We start from the raw sequence: 21,726 nt of genomic DNA, 5'->3' as shown, positions 1-21,726 counted from the left end.
GACTATCAGGGGTACAAATTGTGATCCTAAGATCAGAAATATGCATCATGTTTTCTGTAACACCTTGTACTTCTACAAATGAGTTAGGAAACTTCAAGAACTAGAGACCAGATTTGTCCTGCTTTGCTAAGGGATAAAATGAATAATCAAAAGAACAATTGTGGTGGCTTCCCGAGGTTACGTGTCAAGTTGGTGCCACGCTTCTGCTAGAGCCAGTGAGAACACAGCTCTTCTCTCCCTTCCTTCATCTTCATCCTTGTCAATCTCACTTCTCTCAAGCAATTTCCCTTATCAGGGGATCTGCCACAAAAGACCAGCTTTTTGAAAAGGAAAAGATAAAACGGACGTAAAAACTGTAATATAGTATTATCTACAGGTAAAATCTTTTGCGAGGAACTCTCAATTAAATGGGCTAAATCTCTCATTTGAATTCATTTTGATTCAAATTTCGTTGAATCCATTATTTCCTGAACTGAGTGGACCTGGAAAACTTTTACCATCAAAATGTTCATTTTATACTAACAGCTTTGTTATGAGGAATTTGATTTTTGTATGTCTGTGGGACATTTTTTCTCTTTCATTCTGAGATGTCCCACTGTATTTTAAATATTCCTTTCTCCACTTACAGTATCTTATCTTTTGAATAAGTTCATATTCAAAAATTCAAAAGTATCTTCTTCTTGGACTAGAGTAAAACCTTCCATATTTTTCTCACATCTATTTCTAGTCTTCCAGTTCTCTTCCCCAAGCAACCTGTTACTATCTCTTAAATGTCTTTCTAGATATATTTCATGCATGTATAAGCATTATATTTGTGGATGTGGTTTTTTTCTCCACCCAAAAAGATTACAAGTGGTTCTTTAGTATTTCCTACCTCTTCTGTACCCTACTTTCTCCTGTGCTACATCTTATAGATGTTCCATATCAGTTTATATGATGGTTAATTTTATGTGTCGACTTGACTGCTCCCACCGTATCAGGGTGTCCAGATACTTAAAGGCAACGGAGTTCTCATTTTGGTGTGTTACTCTGTCCCATTCATTGAGTAACCAAAAAAAGCTGCTGGTTTTAAGTGGGACGGAGAACAAGAGAAGGCTGTGCAATGGGTTGAGACCGCTATACAAACTGCTCTGCCACTTGGGCCATATGATGCAGCAGATTCAGTGGTGCTTGAAGTGGCAGTGGCAGGTAGAGATGCTGATTGGAGCCTTTGCCAGGCCGTGTAGGTGAATTGCAGTTCAGGCCCTTAGGATTTTGGCACCAAGCCCTGTCATCTTCTGTGGATAACTACTTTCCTTTTGAGAAACACCTCTTTGTCTGCTACTGGGCCTTCATAGAGACTGATACTTAACCACGGGCCACCAAGTTACCATGCAACCTGAGCTGCCCATCACGAGCTAGGTGTTTTCTGACCCACGAAGCCATAAGTTGGGCATGCACAGCGAGGCAATGCATCATCAAAAGGAAGTGATACATGCATGATCAGGCCTGAGCAGGCCCTGAAGGTACAAGGAGGTTATATGAAGGAGTGACCCCAAAGGCCCTTGGCTCCCACTCCGGCTACACTGCCTTCTCTCTCCCAGCCTGCCCCTGTAGCCCCATGGAGAGTTCCCTGCAATCAGTTGACAGAGGAAGAAAAAACTCAAGTACCAGTTTACTGATGGTTCTGCACAATATATAGGCACCACCTGAGAGTGAACAGCCATTGCATGGTAGCCCCTTTCTGGGACATCCTTGAAGGACAGGGATGAAGGGAAATCCTCCCGGTGGGCAAAACTTTCAGCAGTGCACCTGGTTGTTCACTTTGCTTGGAAGGAGAATTGGCCAGATGTGTGATTATATACCAATTCAAGGGCTATGACCAATGGTTTGGCTTTATAGTCAGGGACTTGGAAGGAACAGGATAGGACAAGGAAATTTAGGGAAGAAGTACATGGATAGGCCTTTCTGGGGAAAAAACATAAGGATATTTGTGTCCCATGTGAATGCTCACCAAAGGGTGACCTAAGTAGAAGAGAGTTTAAATAATCAAGTGGACAGGATGACCCATTCTGTGGATACCAGCCTCTTTCCCCAGCCATCCCTGTCATCACCCACCAGGAGACAATGGGCTCATGAACAAAGTGACCATGGTGGCAGGGATGGAGGTTATGCAGGAGCTTAGCAACATGGCTCTCCACTCACCATTGCTGAGTGCCCTGCCAGTGGCAGAGACAAACACCGAGCCCCCAATATGGCACCATTCCCTGAGGTGATTAGCCAGCTACCTGGTGGCAGGTTGATTACATTGGACTGCTTCCATCATGGAAAAGGCAGAATTTTGTCCTTAGTGGAATAGACACTCTGGATATGGATTTGTCTTCCCTGCATACAATGTTTCTGCCAAAACCATCGGTGAGCTTACAGAATGCCTTATCCATGGTCATGGTATTCCACACAGCATTGCTCCTGACCAAGGAACTCACTTCACAGCAAAAAAAAAAAAAAAAAAAAGTGTAGGAATGGGCCCATGCTCATGGAATTCACTGGTCTCACCACATTTCCCACCATGCTAAAGCAGCTGGCATGATAGAACAGTAGAATGGCCTTTTGAAGACTCAAATACAGCACCAGCCAGGAGGCTATACCTCCCAGGGCTGAGGCAAAGTTCGCCAGAAGGCTGTATCTGCTCTGAATCAGCATCTAACATGTGGTGCTATTTCTCCCACAGCCAGAATCCATGGGTCCTGGAATCAAGGGGTGGAAATGAGAGTGGCACCACTCACTAGTACCCCTGGTGACCGACTAGCAACATTTTGCTTCCTGTTCTCATGACTTTATGCGCTGCTGGCCTATAGGTCTTAGTTCCAGAGGGAAGATTGCTGCCACCAAGAGACATGACAATGATTCCATTGAACTGAGAGTTAAGACTTCTGCTTAGCCAATTTGAACTCCCATTGCCTCTGAACCAACAGGCAAATAAAGGAGTTACTGTGCTGAATGGGGTCATTGATCCTGAGGTTGGACTACACTACTCCACAATGGAGGTAAGGGAGGAACACAGGAGGTCTCTTAGGGTGTATTACCATGGCCTGCGATTAAGGGCAATGGAAAACTATGATAACCTAGTTTGGGTAGGACTCATGGCCCAGACCCTTCAGAATGAATGTTTGAGTCACTCCACTAGGTAAAGAACCATGCATGACCAGGCAAGGTGCTTGCCAAAGGCAAAGGGAATATACAATGGGTAGTAAAAGAAGGTAGTTTTATAAATACCAGCTACAACCACATGACCAGTTACAGAGACAAGGGCTGTAATTATCATAGTATTTCCTCTGTATTTTTTTTATGAATATGTTTGTGTGTGTGGATATATACATGCATACCTTGAGATACTGTGGGTTTTGTTCCAGACCACTACAATAAAGCAAATATCACAATAAAGTGAATCAAACAAATGTTTTGGTTTCCCAGTGCATATAAAAGTTATGTTTACAGCTGGGCACGGTGGCTCACGCCTGTAATCCTAGCTCTCTGGGAGGCCGAGGCGGGAGGATCGCTCGAGGTCCGGAGTTCGAGACCAGCCTGAGCAAGAGTAAGACCCCTGTCTCTACTAAAAAATAGAAAGAAATTATCTGGACAACTAAAAATATATAGAAAAAATTAGCTGGGCATGGTGGCGCATGCCTGTAGTCCCAGCTACTTGGGAGGCTGAGGCAGAAGGATTGCTTAAGCCCAGGAGTTTGAGGTTGCTGTGAGCGAGGCTGATGCCATGGCACTCTAGCCTGGGCAACAGAGTGAGACTCTGTCTCAAAAAAAAAAAAGTTATGTTTACATTCTAACACAATCTATTAAATGTGCAATTGCATTATGTCTAAAAAACAATATACATACCTTATTTAAAAATACTTTATTGCTAAAAGATGATAATGATCATCTGAGCCTTTGTGAGTTCTAATCTTTTGCCTGGTGGAGGGTCTTGCCTTGATGTTGATGGCTGCCAACTGATCAGGATGGTAGTTGCTGAAGGCTGGGATGGCTGTGGTGATTTCTTATAATAAAACAATGAAATTTGCTGCATTGATTGAATCCCTTTCATGAAAGATTTCTCTGTAGCATGTGATACTATTTGACAGTATTTTATGGCCGGGTGCATGGCTCATGCCTGTAATCTAGCACTCTGGGAGTCAGAGGTGGGAGGATTCCTTGAGCTCAGGAGTTCAAGACCAGCCTGAGCAAGTGCAAGACCCCATCTTTACTAAAACTAGAAAAATTAGCCAGGTGTGGTAGCGAACATCTATAGTCCCAACTACTCAGGAGGCAGAGGCAGGAGGATCACTTAAGCCTAGAAATTTGAGGTTGCTGTGAGCTCTGATGATACCACTGCACTCTAGCTGGGGTGACAGAGTGAAACCCTGTCTCAAAAAAACAAACCAAAACTAAAAACAGGAACACTGTATTTGCTCATCCATAAGAAGCAAATCCTCATCCATTGAAGTTGTCAAGTTTTATCATGAGATTGCAGTAATTTAGTCACATCTTCAGGCTCCACTGCTAATTCTTTTTTTTTTTTTTTTTTGAGACAGAGTCTCGCTGTGTTGCCCGGGCTAGAGTGAGTGCCGTGGCATCAGCCTAGCTCACAGCAACCTCAAACTCCTGGGCTCAAGTGATCCTCCTGCCTCAGCCTCCCGAGTAGCTGGGACTACAGGCATGCGCCGCCATGCCCGGCTAATTTTTTTTTTATATATATATATTTTAGTTGGTCAGATAATTTCTTTCTATTTTTAGTAGAGACAGGGTCTCGCTTTTGCTGAGGCTGGTCTTGAACTCCTGACCTCGAGCAATCCACCCGCCTCGGCCTCCCAGAGTGCTAGGATTACAGGCGTGAGCCACCGCGCCCGACCTCCACTGCTAATTCTAGTTCTCTTGGTTTTCTACCACATCTGCATTTTGTGGTGGAAATACCTTCAGTTCCTCCACGGATGTCTTGAACCCTTCAAAGTCATCCATGAGGATTGGAATCAACTTCTTTAAAATTCCTGGTCATGCTGATATTTTGACATCCTCCCATGAATCATGAATGTTAATAGCATCTAGAATGGGGACTCCTTCCTGGAGATTTTTGATTTACTTTGCCCAAATCCATCAGAGGAATCACTATCTATGGCAGCTATAGCTTTATGAAATATATTTCTTAAATAATAAGACTTGAAAGTCAAAGTCACTCTTTGAACCATGGGTTGCAGAATGGACGCTGTGTTAGCAGACATGAAAACAACATTAATCTCTTTGTATGTCTCCATCAGAGTTCTGGGTGACCAGGTGCATTGTCAACAAATGGTAATATTTTGGAAGGAATCTTTTTTTCCTGAGCAGTAGGTCTCAACAGTGGACTTAAAATACTCAGTAAACTATGATGTAAACAGATGTGCTGTCATCTAGGCTTCATTGTTCCGTTTATAAAGCATAGGTAGAGTAGATTTAACATAATTCTTAAGAGCCCTAGGATTTTCAGAATGATCAATGAGCATTGTCTTCAACTTAAAATCACCAGCTGCATTAGCCCCTAACAAGAGAGTCAGCCTGTCCTTTGAAGCTTTGAAGCCAGACACTGACTTATCCTCTCTAGCTAGGAAAGTCCTAGATGGCATCTTCTTCCAATAGAAGCCTATTGCATCTACATTGAAAATCTGTTGTGTAGTGTAGCCACCTTGATCAATGATCCTAGCTAGGTCTTCTGGATAACTTGCTGCAGCTTCTCTATCAGCACTTGCTGCTTCACCTTGCACTTTCATGTTATTGAGATGGCTTCTTTCCTTAAACCTCATGAACCAAACTCTGCTAGCTTGAAACTTTTCCTCACCTCTCTCAGCCTTCATGGAATTGAAGAAAGTTAGGGCCTTGCTGTGGATTAGGCTTTGGTTTAAGGGAATGTTATGGCTATTTTGATTTTCTGTCCAGATAACTATAGCTTTCTCCATATCAGCAAGAAGGCTGTTTGCTTTCTTATCATTCATGTGTTCACTGGAGGAGCACTTTTAATTTGCTTCAAGAACTTTTCCTTTGCATTCACAACATAGCTGTCGGGCACAAGAGGCCCAGTGTTCAGCCTGTCCCAGCATCTTTTTTATTTTTTGAGACAGTCTTGCCCTGTTGCCCTGGGTATAGTGCAGTGGCGTCACCATAACTCACTGCAACCTCAGACTCCTGGGTTCAAGTTATCCTCCTGCCTCAGCCTCCCCCCCCCCGGAACTACAGGCACTCACCACCATGACCGACTGGCTGATTTTTCTATTTTTAGTAGAGAAGGTGGGGAGTGGGGTGGGAGGTGTCTTGTTTTTGCTCAGGCTGGTCTCGAACTCCTGGCTTCAAGCAATCCTCCCACCTGGGTCGCCCAGAGTGCTAGGATTATAGGTGTGAGCCACCGCACTGGGCCCTATCTCAGCTTTTGACATGCTTTCTTCACTAAACTTGTTTATTTCTAGCCTTTGATTTAAAGTGAGAGACGTGTGACCCTTCCTTTCACTTGAACACTTAGAGGCCGCTCATTGTTGGGTTACTAGGCCTAATTTCACCATCATTGTGTCTCAGGGAATAGGGTGACCATAGGCAAGGGAGAGAGACAGGAGTTGCCAGTTGGTGGAGCAGTCACAATACACATAACATTTATAGAGTAAGTTTGCCCTCTCATATGCGCATGGTTCATGGGGCCCCAAAACAATTAGTAACATCAAAGATCACTGATCACAGATCATCATAACAGATGTAAGAATAATGGAAAAGTTGAAATATTGTGAGAATTACCAAAATATGATACAGAGAATGGACTCAGCATATTCTGTTGGAAAATTGGTGTTGATAGACTTGCTCGATTGCAGGACTGCCACAAATCTTCAGTTTATAAAAACTGCAATGTCAGTCAGCCGTGGTGGCTCACGCCTGTAATCCTAGCACTTTGGGAGGCTGAGGCAGGAGGATCGCTTGAAGCCAGGATTTGAAACTAGCCTGAGCAACATAGTGAGACCCCATCTCTACAAAAAATACAAAAATTAGCCAGGCATGGTGGCATGTGTCTGTAGTCCCTGTGTTAATGGAAAAAACCCAAAGTCTGTAAAATAATTCTAAAGTTTTATTCTGAGCCTAGCGTGTGTAACTAACTGACAGCCTAGAGCACATGTTCTCAAGAGAGTCTGAGAAAATTTGCACGTGGTAGCCTGGTTACAGTTTGGTTTTATACATTCATGGAGACAGGAATTACATGTAAGATCATAAATCAATATGTGAAGGTCGTGCCTTGGTTTGGCCTGAAAAGGTGGGACATCTCTAAGCGGGGACTTAGAGTTCATAGGTGGGTTTAAAGATTCTTTGATTTGTAATTGGTTAAAGAAATGAAGCTTGTCTAAAGTCTTGGAATGGTTTTTTTTTCTTTTCTTTTGCCCACTCCCCTCAACTTGGAATGTTTTAAGTTAAGATAAGGATATCTGTTTGTCAGAGACAAGCCAGGGGACATTTACTGAAACTCAAGTGAGCTGTTAAGTAAATTGATGGCCTGCAGGTGTGGTTTAAGCTTTGTCTTACATGGCCTTAGGTCCTATTAATCTTATTGTTACAAAGAGTAACTAGGCCTATCTGGCCTCCTTTTTCTTCATGCCTGGGAACTCAGCTTTAAGCTTTTTCTGGGGTCCCCTTGACCAAGAGGAGGTCCATTCAGTCAGCTGGGGGGGTGCTTAATATTTTATTTTAGTTTACACCAGCTACTCGGGAGGCTGAAGCGGGAGGATCACTTAAGCCCAGGAGTTGGAGGCTGCAGTGAGCTATGATGAGGCAACTGCATTCTAGCCCAGGCAACAGAGCAACCCTGTCTCAAACAAAACAAAACACACACACACACACACACACACACACACACAAAACCCCTGCAATGTCTGTGAAGCACCATAAAGCAAAATATAATAAAACAAAATATCTGTGTATAATTTCTTTGTTTCTTCTTTAATTCCCTTACCACGTAAGCTAAGATGTATTGGCTTTATAGCATAGTGTTGAAGTGTTGTTAATTTTACATCACAGTGTTTAAGTTATGAGATTTCAAGGAGAGTAAACATCACTCAGAGACTTTACCTTCTAGGGATGGAGTTAGCGCATTTTTGGTTGTACGCCATGTTAGGTAGAAATATGACATTATTATTGTCTTCACTTGGAGATTAAGTATGGTTTAAGGAGATGCATATGGGTGCCAAGTTTACAAGGGGTAGACTTGTGATGGTTAGTTTTGTGTGTCAACTTGAATAGGTTATGGAGTACCTAGATATTTGGCTAAATATTATCCTGGGTGTGACAATGAAGGTGTTTCTGGATGAGATTAGCATTTGAATTTGTAAATGAAGTAAAGCAAATTGCCCTCCCCAATGCGGGTGACTCTCATCCAGTTGGTTGAAGCCTGACTAGAACAAAAAGGTTGAGTAAGGGAAAATTCACTCTCACTCTTGCAGCTTGCCTGTCTTGCTGCTGGACATAGGTCTTGACCTGCCTTTGGATTCATAGTCTGATCAAAACTTACACCATTGGCTCTCTGGGTCTCCAGCAGGCCAACTGCAGATCTTGGGCTTCTCAGCCTCCATAATTGTATGAGTCAATTCCTTATAATAAATCTCTTTCTATATATACATTGGTTCTGTTTCTCTGCAGAACCCAGCCTAATATAGTATACACAGAAATCTCTTTAATTCTTTCCAGTGACTAGATTGTATTCCAGATGATGAATATGTCAGAATTTAACCATCATTATTGATACACAGTTAGGCACTTTCCAGTTTTTCAGTCTTTTTCTAATTTCACCAATGTAGCAATGAATATCTGCACACATACATCTTTGTGCACTTGAAGACCAAGGATTGTGATTTATGAATCTTAAAGGTGACAAATAGATATTTGTTCTATGTGTGTTTTATATGACATCATGTGCCTTAGAATTCAATTTCTCAAAAGAAAAGTCTGTAATGTGTACATTCTGCACAATGTCATGCATGTTGTGGCTCCTTAATACATATTTTAAAACAACAATAATTTTCAGAGTAGCCAAGTCAATTCATTACCTTAACTAGCTAAATACAAGTAGGGATAGTCACTCTAAGTATACTGCATAAGCAAAGAGAGTGCTTTCTGCAAGCCAAAGGACATCGGCTAATTCTTTATAGGACAACAAATGAGTCTTCTTGCACTTCTTGTAACAAACACCCACTAGAATTAAGATTTTGGAATCATTTCCATTGCAAATCCCCTCTTTCCACACCCCTTTCAAAGGCAGCTGCGATGTTTGGCTTCTAACCAAGGCCTGCTGCACCAACAATTCTCTAAATTTTATTTATATTTCATGGGCAGTATGTTCGAACTCTCACTTTCCCAGGTGCCAGATGCTGGTTTGGACACATTCCTGTGGAAAGTGCTTTCCTGTAAAATAATAAAAGTAAAATGCTGAACAAACCGCCTCTTTATATCAGACTTGCACCTAGTGTACCAAAGTTAAGTACTCTAATAATGACTTCACTATTTTCCCAAATTTGCAATCCCCCAAACTCCCTCTTCACCTATTTCCACACCAAATACTTTGTCCTTTGGCTTCTGTAGGATGTAAATGCTTAATAGTCCTTTTACATTTCTTTAGTGTTCATTTGAAACTGTCAAAGTGTAGAAATCTGTCTAACACTCTTTCAATAGTGCCAAACCCATGTACCCACCCACTGGCATTTCAAGTATGATTTGGATGAGAAGAGAAAACATTTTAGTCTATTTACAGCATTTTTAAAAACAGGATTTAAAAATATATCTAATATCTTAACATATGTCATATTAGTAGCTTTAAATGTTTTCACTAAAATGTGATGTTTTCTGTGTGTTTTATAATAATACAGTGGTGTGTAATTTTAGCATGTTAGTCTTCTAAGAATTAACATGGAGTTTGCCTTTCCCAAAGGGTTCTTACTTGCTTCAAGGCAGTCCTGGATCTAAAGATCTTACTTGTAAAAGGAGAGACATTAGGTGGTGACTGATAAGGTGGATATAATTTGTAGAGATTGCCCATCCACTCTCCGCTTCCAGCTCCATCTCTTCATCTGTTTATTGGTAATATTTCACTGAGCTGAAAACCTGTACAATTCCTTTCCCTAGAAAAATTGAGAACATTAGGTGTGAAAGTTTTTGTTTATGCCAAAAACTTTCGGTTATGTTCTAACTCCTATAAAGCGTTTTATCATTCGTATGTGTGTGTGTGTGTGTGTGTGTGTGTGTGTGTGTGTATGTGGAAAGCCACTGTGAAATAACAACATTCTGCTTGGTCCTGCTGGTATCTCCTTTCACGCTTCGAGCTCTGGTAGGCCTCATTTTCTTTTTCTCTTTTCCACTCTTTCCATTAGATGGCGGTAGATGCCCAAGAAATAACTTCCGAAGCGCTGATGGAGGGCTCAGAGAGGGGCATTTTTTTGTTTTGGGGTTTTTGTTTGATTGTTTGCTTGCTTGCTTTCCGTTGGGTTCTTGGTAGCTGAGCCGGTCCACACCGACGGCCCTCTGTGGTGGGTGGGCAGGGTATACATTTTTTCTCGAGTGTGTATGTATGGGTTAGGTTGGGGGGTGGATGGGGAGTCTGGAAGACTTGCCACAGACCACCAGTTTAATCCAGATTCTCCCTAAGCATCCGGGAGCATCTTGCCAGCTGGCAAAAAAAAAAAAAAAATCATCCCTAGAATTTTTCTCAAGTATCAACAGACTTGATATAAGCTATAAAGCCGATTTAGGAGAGCGGCCAGCATTGACTTAGAGATGCTGTGGCATCTGTTGCATGCATTTGTGGAGATGGAAGAGAGCCATTTGCTGGTGGGGAACGGCCGCTGCGACCTGTGGACTGAATCCCACACTGCGACCTGCCATCGGCCCACAGGCGTTTCTGAATTCTCTCTCCTGTGTGCCAAGCACCCTATCGGAAGCACTGGGAAAATAAGAGGTGGAGTCCTCCAGTCCACTTATAATAAAGAGCATAAAACATACATACAGAGAAATAACTGTCGAGCAAGACCTAGCTTGCTAAAGTGACGTGTGTGGGGAGACCGTAACTCCTAGAAGCATTTCAGGGGGGGCCGGGGGGCCGAAGTGGCCTAAGGGTTAGGCTTGGTGAAGGCAGAGCGAGCAGCAGGACGGGGAGGAGGGGTAAAGCACTCGGGCAGGGGAGCGGGAATCTCTGGCGAACTCTGGAGAGAATATATATTTAATAACAGAATTGGGGAGTGGAGAGGAAATGGGGGCAGGAGTGCGGCCAAGTCCAGCTCAGCGCCGACTGCTGCCTCCGAAAGGGCTGGCTCGGCGGACCCTTCTCCTTTCTTTACTTAGGCTCCGGGCATTCCCGTCAGAGTGGAGCGTGGCGGGTCAGGCTCCTCCTAGGGCGGTTACCCCGCGCGCCGCGCTGCCCGGCGCGAGCTGTAGCCGACCCAGCCAGAGCGGACCTCGCGGCCCCCCGGCCGGCAGCGGGGGGCGTGGCGAGGGCAGCCGGGAGGGGGCGTGGCGTGGCGCCCCAGTGGGCGGGGCTCTCCTCTCCCAGCGCCCGCGCCGTGCCGTTGCCGCCGCCTCCGCCCGCCGCGCGGACCGAGGGAGCGGGGTCGCCACCGCCTGCCCGCCCGCGTGCCGGGGCTGCGGTGGGCCAGGATGTCGGGCTTCCTGGAGGAGCTGCTGGGCGAGAAGCTGGTGACGGGCGGCGGCGAGGAGGTGGACGTGCACTCGCTGGGCGCCCGCGGCATCTCGCTGCTTGGGCTCTACTTCGGCTGCAGCCTGAGCGCCCCCTGCGCGCAGCTCGGCGCCAGCCTGGCCGCCTTCTACGGCCGCCTGCGGGGGGACGCGGCGGCCGGGCCGGGGGCCGGGGCCGGAGCCGGGCCAGGGCCAGGGGCCGGGGCGGCCGCAGAGCCCGAGCCACGGCGGCGCCTGGAGATCGTCTTCGTGTCCTCGGACCAGGACCAGCGCCAGTGGCAGGACTTCGTGCGGGACATGCCGTGGCTGGCGCTGCCCTACAAGGAGAAGCACAGGAAGGTGAGCGGCGCGGGCCTCGTCGGCTGTGCGCAGCCCGCGCGCTCCCGGGAGCCGGGTCCTCGCCACCCCCTACTCGCCCACCCACTCCGCTGTCCCCCTGTCCGCCTTCTCCGTCTTTGCACTCTCCTCCCCTCCTGCCCCTCTCTGTGCTCGCACTCCCATCCCAGGACCTCGCCGGGTTGGGGCTCCCGCGGCAACTCCTCGGTGCAGATGCCAGGCTGCGCCCGCACTGGGAAGTTTGACACCCCTTGGCCCCTCGGACCCCGGCTCGTGTCCTGAGTAGCCGAGAGCCCTCCGTCTGCACAGGTCGGGAGCCTAGCTTAGGGGGTGGCTGCGCTCGGAGGTCTCGACTCCGTGACCCCCCCCCAACACCCCCCACCCCAGAGGTTGCCGGAGAGGCGCCTTCCTTGCCTCAGCCACTGGGCTCCCCGCAGATACCTGTAGTGGGAGGGGAGTACGCTAGCCCCCTACCCATAATGCCCAAACCAGGAAGTTTCCTTTCTTTCTGAGAGAAATCTGCTTTCCTGGGGTCCCCTCCTCCCGTGACCAGGGACCTGGACGCCGAGTCCTGGGTCAGGCCCTCCCCCACCCTGGAGAGGCGGTCGCTGACCGTGGCTTTGGGCGAGAAGGTAGCTCACTCCTCCCTCTTTCTCCCTCCCTTCGCGCCCCCCGCCCCCCGGGCTGAATTAGTGGCCACAGGGGAGCTTTTCATTGTCTGGCTGTCCAGCTATCCTCCCCAGATGACTCCCAGGCACAGGAGTAGCCCCGTCCTTGCAGGTCTCTTAGCTGCGTGGTGGCCCACCGTTGTCTTGGCATACTTCGAATTAAATGCTTAACTGATCCCTATGGATACAGATTGAGTGGAAGAATGAGGATTTGGGGAAAATTTATGCTTTGCTGTCAACTTCTTATTCCTCTCAGTTTACTGTTAAAATCAGTTTGGGTTTCTGAGTGTATCTGTTGGGTGAAGGTGTCTGTTATAATAAAACAAATCCAGGACATTTCATAATGAAAGAAATAAAAAAAGTTTGGAGTTCTGTTGCTTAATTAGTGTGTCTGATGCAACGTGTGAATCCAGCCCCTTCCCTTTCTGAGGAAAATCTCAGTTTATGGAGTGGACAGGAGAAGGGCTATTCTGGGGGCGTTTAGGTTCCTCTAGGGATGAAGGTAACGCATGCCATGTGTTTCCTTTATGTGTACGGAATCTTGTTGAGAAGCATGATTTAGATTTAGTAAGAGCAAAAGGCTTGTACTGTGACCCCAAATGTCTTGGATAAATCATCCATCCCAAAGCACTGTAAGGTACAGACTTGGGATTTAAAGTATGAAATACAGCTTAACAAATAAGGTTTGTAAATTTAACATTGGAAAAATATGGGTTCACTAACCACACAGAGGCAAAACTTGGCATTTTAGCCACTTTTTAGTTTATTTTGCCCATGTTTGATTTACATGCTTGATAGAGTATTAATATGCATGGTCAGTACTTTTTGATTCAAAATATGGGATTCCTTTGTTTTCCTTGGTGTTGGTTTTCATGATCCTTTTGGGGAGAAATAATGTTCAGAAAGTGATTTACCAAAAAATATTTTCATTGTTATGGCAAGTTTCTGTTGTAGACCAAAGTCTGTTTGAAATAATGTCTTTATTGGACAATACAAATGATTTCTAGCTTTTGAAAACACACAATGATGGTAAAATGTTGCAGACCTAAGGCTTATTGTTGTGTTTTTTACAAAAGGGGAAATAAATATGCTGGATAGTAAAAATATGGAGCAAATTTAGATGTTTTGTAAGTTCTTAAAGCTTTTTCCAAAAAAGGAGAGTATTTGATATGACTTAGGCCATGCCTGGTTCTCTATACCCCTAGTCTCTTTGCATGAAAAAAAGTGTTCTCTGGCCCTGGCCCGGACCTGCTACGAAAGTCTGGATGACACAGGGCAGACTCTCATTTGAAAATGCATTTCAAAATGCTGGACATGCCCAAACCATCATGTGTTAGCATCTCAAAAATTTATTTTTTGCTTGGTGTTTTTCTGACGCACATCCTATAGTTCACTTTGTTCACTAAAACCAGTTCACTTTTCAAGGAGGTAGTTTCTGCCCCTCAATGTTTGATGTTCCTGAATTGGCAACTCAAGAGCTGACCCCAGAAACATTTTTATTTGTGATGACATATACCAGGTAAAAAGACTCCAACTGTGTTTCCTATGGAAAACATTACTCTTGGAAATTACAAAAGCTATGTACTCACTTTAAAAGGAATTATTCCCCCCTCCCCTTGAAACCAAAGAGATGTACAAGAAATTCCTTTTCTGTAACTGAGTTTTTGTCACCCTTGTTTGAAATCGGAGTGCTTAGAAAGAAGTCTATGAGCTTGAGATGCTAATTTTACCATAAGAACAGTAAAAAGCCCAAGGCACCCCTAGTTCTGGGCACTGGATGGGCGAACACTTAACTTGTTGATGTACTCTGTCCATGTTGTTTCACCAACTATAAAAATAGTTTTAAAGAAGGGAATTTTGTTTTATATCAAAGGGTAAACCAAAGTTCCAGAATGCTAATTTTTTTTAAGTTCTCATTAACATTTGTTCTTTAAAACCATTGCTATACTTCTTCCCCTTGGGATAACAAAGGGAATGGTTTTAATTAGTTATTGGCTGGCATTTCTCTAAAGAATATTGAAAAATTATGGTGGAGAAAGAAAATGCTGTGTGGTATTTTTTTTTTCTTCTTTTATTAATTTCTTCTTTATATAGTAAGAAAGTCTGGGATGACCATATATGTTAAGGCTGCATTTTGCCTGGCTGCTCTCACCTTGATTGGAGCTGTGAGAAAATGCCAGATAAAAGGATTCCAGCATCTTTTTTTCTTTAATTCTTTTTTTAAAAAAGAAGATTGTCCTGTTTCTGCTTGTTTTAGCAGTAGGTACAAAAGTAATGGCAGCTTCATTTTTTTGGCTTCCAAACCACACATTATTATATAGCTGTATAGAAATTGTAATTAGTTGATAATAGGACTTTGAGTGCATTTATAAGAGCAGTTTTGTCAGGAAACCTATAATCCTGAAGTTAAGGCAGTTAGACTTGTTTTAATAAGTAGGTTTGTAGACGTTTTTCAGATTTCTGAAGAGAGAAAATGTGATGGGTGGTTGGAAAGTGTTGAAGATTTGGACTTTTGGGATTTGGTCTATGCCTTTAGATGGGTATCAGTTACTCAGTTGTCAAAACTGGAGAGTCCACCTCCAGTATCCACTTGGTGTCATAGAAGTGAGCACTGGTTTTGGTTTTAAAGCCACAGGACTCAGCTTTGCCTGGGTTGGATGCCTGATTCAGGATATTTGGTCCGTGTGAGTGTGCTGACATCAAAGGGTGCAGACCGTTGGCCTCCCTCTGGACATGTTTGTTAGGCTCTGGCTTGGCCCCAGAACGTCCTGCATGACAAAAGGGAAGACAGAGTCTGCAAAGTCAGGGGACTTTGGTCCAGCATCCCCTGGTCCTCCTGCTCCTGCCAGAGGAAGTGTATTTATCCTCCAGCCACCCTGTGTGGGTTGCTTGCTTTGGCTGCTCTAAGTGGTTCTTTTGGTTCTGACTAAATCAGAGGCTTGGCCTAGAATTCACCTGAATCACTTTGGCCCTTTGGGTGGGGCAGGATTTGGTAACAACCCAAACAGTCTTAGAGCGCCAACTCTCCCACTCTTCCTCAAATCCAGACTCTAGCCAGTAAGAGAACAATTCCTATAACACTGAAAGATCACCTCCTCTTTTCATATTCACTTTCGAGGTGGTAAAAGATGGCAAAAAGGTAGAGCTTTGGAAATTAGGATTTTCTGCTTCCCTCATAAGGAGCCTGGACGGGCTCCCACTGGCGTCTGTGTTTCCTTGAGTCAGTCTAATAAAAGACAACAGTCCAATTATAGTAATAAGAGCAATGTTCCTTGAGAGGCTTTTTCCTTGTTCTATTATTTGTAATGTGTTTTTTAATCTCATTTTCCTTCTCTGCATAATGAAGCAATCTAGTGTGATGGCTAAAAATACAGATTCTTTTGTCCTTCTGCCTGAGTTCAGATCCTCACTCTGCCAGTTATTGTGGTGTGTCCTTGTGCAAGGTACTGTACATCTCTGTGCCACAGGTTTCTCATTTGCAAAATGGAGACGATAATAGCACCTGCCTTATAGGATTGTTGTAAAGACTACACGAGATAATATGCACGTACCTGGCATATAGTAGTGCTCAATGAATGCTAACTATCATTATTTGTTAATAAGTTATCATAAAATACGATTTCACAGCTTGAGCCTTCAGAGTGTATCATATTACAGAATTGCAAAACTTTTATGAGGTACATATTTTAACTTTTCAAACCAATGACTTATAAGCATACAAGGGTATATGCTAAAGGAATCCAAAGAATCGCTCTACAAGAGGCTGGGTGTGGTGGCTCATGCCTGTAATCCCAGCACTCTGGGAGGCCGAGGTGGGCGGATCACTCGAGGTCAGGAGTTCGAGACTAGCCTGAGCAAGAGCAAGACCCCGTCTCTACTAAAAAAAAAAAAAGAAATAAATTAGCTGGACAACTAAAAATATACAGAAAAAAAATTAGCTGGCCATGGTGGCGCATGCCTGTAGTCCCAGTTTCTCGGGAGACTGAGGCAGGAGGATTGCTTGAGCCCAGGAGTTTGAGGTTGCTGTGAGCTAGGCTGATGCCACCGCACTCTAGCCTGGGCAACAGAGTGAGACTCTGTCTCAAAAAAAAAGAATTGTTCTACAAGAGATTATAATTATGAAAAAAGACCTAGAACAATGAAACAATAAAAGCAGATGAATATATGATGATACTGTTCCTTAAAGTTCTGGGATTTTTTTTTTTTTGAGATGGAGTCTCACTCTGTCACCTGAGCTAGAGTGCCTTGGCATCAGCCTAAGCTCAGAGCAACCTCAAAGTCCTGAACTCAAGCAATTCTCCTGTCTCAACCTCCTGAGTATCTGGGATTATAGGGATTACAGGCGCGCACCACCATGGCCGGCTAATTTTCTATTTTTAGTAGAAACGGGGTCTCACTCTTGTTCAGGCTTGTCTCAAACTCCTGACCTCAAGCGATCCTCCTGCCTTGGCCTCCCAGAGTGCTAGGATTACAAACATGAGCCACTGTGCCTGGACAAAGTTCTGGGATATTACTGATATTTACTGAGCTCTGTATTTATATTTGCCAGTGCAACTCCAGATCGCTGATTAATGAAGCCTAGGCAAGATAAAGGGTAACAACTTAAAGATGATCAGGCACCCTTCTTGGGAGAAATTATGTACCAGGCGATTATTTTGTGGTTTCCCAAAGCTATTTAATATTAGACATGTCTTCCGCTGACCCTGGCTGCTTAAATCTGGGCAGTGTGGAGGTTGAAGGATTACTGCTTTTTCATGTGGGAAATGGATGGTGTGCTGGTCTGTAGAGCAGTCGAAACCCCATCCCATAACATGGACTTGCCTCCCTTCCCAGCTCTGGAATGCTGTAGGATAGGTTTGCTGAGACATGTAGCCATTGTTGGTTTAACATTTGTCTTCCAGTGAGCGGCTGTGGCTTGACTCTGACTCGCTGTCCACAGCGCTTGCTGATTGATTTGTCTTCCAGTACAGGTTGGAATGTGAGCCAGAGCACAGAGGAAAGCAGGGGGTTTTGAGGTTAGGGTCATTGGTTTATTTCTACCTGTTTTTAAAAGAATTCCCACCCTCTTTTTATCACCCTTCCTTTTGCTGGGAGGCCTTGTTTTAATATCGGCACACGTTTGAAAAAGGAGGCTTTGTGTACGGCTGGTGTGGGGGATGAAGGAATCCTTTAAGGTTTTTTTTTTCTGACAGGGCTTGGGGTTCCAGGGTTCCAGCTAGCCCCATTCTCAACTGGATTGGCTTCCTTCCTGCATGATTTCGTTTCAGGGGGAGAGCGTAGGCTTGGCATAGGATGTGTTTTCTTTCTTCACAATCTGAATTCCCAGGGGTGCACGGTGTTAACCACCAGGGTGCTTAGTGTTTTGTATTTCACTTAATTTACCATTATGCTTATTCAAAGGCAATCAAAGAAAATGGCTATGAATCTAGAATCTTTTTGTGACTCTTCACTTTCATGAAGCTTGTGCATGCTGTTGTTTTATATCTTGCCCTATTTCAAAGTAGATGGTTTTGAATCCAGGAGCCATCTTTCTTTATCCTCCACCCCTCACATCCAAAAAGCACAGTCTTGTTGATTTGATCTTCTTAAAAGCTGCCAACTCTAACCTGGTCTCTTCATTCTGATCATCACAGCTTCCTCTGGACTCCTGCCTACCAACAGCTTTTTCCTGGGGTTCCTTGTTCCAAACCTGACCCCTTGAAATGAAATGGTTCTCTAGACCAGAGCTTCTCAATTGTCTAGTCAAGGATCAGTTTTTTTTTTTTTAAATGTTCCGTCAGTCACACACTGATATGTGGTCACACCACACGCATGACTAGTATGCATCTTGAGCCATGTGAGTTGGCAGCATGCACACTGGCCTCTGTCCTGTTGAACAAGGTGAGCCCATCGGTCACAAGCTTGCATGCTGCTGTTATGTTGAGTGCCGTGAGCATTTCCAAGTGCCTCTTCTCCGTTTTTGTATTTAACTTGTGTTCTAGTGACAAACAGCTCACAGATAAGCCCTGGTCCTTGGACCCCACCTTGAGCAGCATTGCCCTAGACTGTTTTCATAATGGAACGACAAGTTCAGAAACACAACTCTGGTTATGCCATTCTTCGCTTAAGAATTCTTTAGTGGTTCTTCATAGCCTTTGCAGTCAAGTCCAAACTCTAAATCACGATCCCTGATGTTTCTCCAGCCTCATCTCTCACCTGTGGTGCTGGACTCTGCTGGACTTGCATTTCTGGAATGTGTGGTGTTCTTTCTCTTTTTCCACCTGGCTGAGTTTGGCACTTCTAAACACAGCCCTGGTGTCCCTGCTCTGGGAAGCTTTCCTGTCTCTCTTCTCCCTGTAGGTAGGATGCTTTTGTGAGCTTCCATAGATCCTGTGCACAGATTTTTGAAATTTTTTTTTTGTTTTTTTTCCTTAGACTGTAAGCTCCTTGGGGATAGAAACCAACCAAAGGGAGGGGAAGGTGGTCAGTGTTGAGGTGCTAAGAAATTGGAATAATATCACAGAAAGCAGGCGTGTGATTTTTAGATTTGTAACTTGAACACATGGTAGTCTCCAGATGATGGGAGTGGAAATGTGTACTTTCACTGTTACTTAGCTTGATTTTAGCATTTAATGTTAGAGTTGGGCTTTAATTGAACTGCGCTAATTGTATATCCTCTGTACAGTTTGTGGGTGTTGGTGTTTATGTTTTTGTTTCTTAATGAGCATTTTAAAGAGCACTTACATGAGCAAATGGATGGCCCAGCTGGGAGAGTCCCAGCAGTCTCTTGTGGTACTGTACTGCCCTGTAATTCTGTGCTCAAACATAGGAAAAGGCTTGACTCCCCATTTTTAAAATGTCAGATATCTCAGTCCATTAAAATAGTCTCATATCTGCAGACCTATCATTCCATGCTTTTATATTTCCTAGTTTGCATTTCTCTGGCATCTTTCTTCCAAAGAACTCAAAATGCATGCATATTACATCTTCCAGCAACTGGTAATCAGTAAATATTAAGCGTTTTAACTTTTCAAAGTATTTTAGAGTTGGAGAATTGAAGCAAAGAGAACCGATTATTAGATCAGGGTCACAGTGTTGGATGAAAGAGCTTGGCTGAACTCCCTTAAATTCAGCTGGGTCCTTTCTGTTCATGAAATTGTATCTTAAAAAATGTTCACATCAAACATTCCTCCATGGAAGAGGACAGAGCTGAAAGTTCTCTTTAACAAATGGCTTTTGGTGTGGATACGCTCTAGGTATGCACAGAGCACTCTGAAATAAGATAGAGGTAGTTTAACTGCTTAAAACATTGGCTGTTGCTTGGAAGACAGGAGAGCCAGAACTTCCTTTCTGTTGCTGCCTTTTCAGGGTGATGATTTCTAAGGGCCTTTTTAATGATTTCGGTTTTTTTTTTTTTTAGTTCGGCTAGTGAAGTGCCCCCAACTCCCCTTTGTCCCACACAAAGCCTAGGGGCTGCTTTAGTGCTTTTTGTTCAGAGACAAAATTGAACTTAAGGTATCCTGCCGAGAGCCTAGGACTAAATCAGTTCTCCCTTTTATGAGGTTTTCAGAAACTGCTGTTCCAACTTCCAGTGAAATCTCAAACATGTGCTTTCTGCTTTATGACAAGGAAGGAGTATAGTAATTGAAAGTTGCTCCAGCGCCGTTATTCTGGAGTGAAACCCTGTAATGGAAACTTTTGTTCTGTGGCATCCGTGATTAAAAGCAAACATAAATTTTCTGCTGCTCACTGGTCATAACTCTTGGACCAGATATACGACGTATTTTTGTATGAACTACATGTCAGAAAAATCCCTTTTAAAAAAAAACAATTGAAGCTAACTTCAGCATTCCTGTCCATCACCTCTGTCACTCACTCCCCCACCCCCCCATAGTGTTATTTCCATAGAGACGCTGGTTACAGGTAAATCCAAGTTAGGTTTCTACGGTTTAATGATGCTTTTGTATTGGATTGTTGTTGAATAGTCACAAAACAGGGTGTGGCAAGTTTTGCTGTTCTAGGGGTAGGGTTTTCTCTTTGTTTTCCTAGGAGAATTTTATCCAGATGTGTTGATTCTACAGTTTTTTATTTGTCTTTTTTGGTCAATATCCCTGGGATAAAAATCTGAATGGATTTAGTCTGTTTAAAATCAGAACACGTTGCCTTTTTTTCCTCTTTAAGCGTGATCAGGTCAAGACAGTTTTCTTTTGATCGTGGTGCCTCACAGCACAGCTGCCTCATCTGTTACTCATTTTTCAGGGGTTTGATGTGAAATCTAAAGATTGGGCAGAACAACGTGCAATAGGGAAGAATCACAGCGTGACCCTCCGAGCTCAGAATGGGTGTGAATGGAGGTGCGAGTGCAGCATTTTTCCAGCTCTGGGCATGTACTTGATTGCAACTTTAAAAATACTCCAGTATTATAAATGAATATTTAAAATACATTGCGTAGTGGATAAAGAAAGAATGTAGACTTTGGTTCTGGGTTTTCCAGGTTTAAGTCGTGGCTGTTTCTAGCAGCATGACTCTGGGGCAAGTTACAGAATTTCTCTATCTCTAGTTTCCTGTTTAGTAAAATGGAGATAATAGTACCTATGTCATAAGGTTGTTGGTAAGGATTAAGTGAGTTAATGTTTGAAAAGTACTTAGAACAGTGTGTGGCGTGGAGCAAGTACCTTTTAAATGTTTATGCCAAGTGCTTGGGTGTTTCATTCCACATTTGATGGTTATTCAGATTATAGAAGAGAGGAATTCTCAGCTTTTTTACTTCTTTGTACCTGCTCCCCCATTCCAAAGCACATAGTTCTTTGCATCACATAACCTTGTTTCTCTTCAGTTTCTTAGCAGGACAGCAATAATTATCTGCCAGTTGTTGATTTGGTGACATCCATATCTTTGAATATGAATATAATTCTAGACCATTTCTTTGACTAATCTGGTACTCAGTTTTACTGAATGGATCTATATCCTCTTTTGAGCTTGGAGAGGGTAAGGGGGAGACACTGGTCTGTGCATGTTTCTCCTGCCATTTATG

General features: G+C 43.8%; 1 protein-coding gene across 2 annotated transcripts in view; it reads left to right on the top strand.

Annotated features, from left to right (window-relative positions):
* The first annotated feature begins 11,567 nt into the window (after positions 1 to 11,567).
* The window catches only part of NXN (nucleoredoxin), a 143,536-nt gene continuing 133,377 nt past the window's right edge, over positions 11,568 to 21,726 (top strand). Inside the window, exon 1 of one of the 2 annotated variants that reach the window (XM_045526164.1) lies at positions 11,568 to 12,048. In XM_045526164.1, the coding sequence (XP_045382120.1) occupies positions 11,671 to 12,048 (378 nt within the window). In that variant the 5' untranslated portion in view covers positions 11,568 to 11,670. The remainder of the gene's footprint in view (positions 12,049 to 21,726) is intronic. The other variant, XM_045526165.1, reaches the window with a different exon arrangement.

The sequence above is a fragment of the Lemur catta genome, chromosome 15 (genome assembly GCF_020740605.2).
Source record: "Lemur catta isolate mLemCat1 chromosome 15, mLemCat1.pri, whole genome shotgun sequence".
Lineage (NCBI taxonomy): Eukaryota > Metazoa > Chordata > Mammalia > Primates > Lemuridae > Lemur > Lemur catta.
The sequence above is the reverse complement of the archived record's forward strand: the minus strand, read 5'-3'. Positions and strand labels throughout refer to the sequence as shown.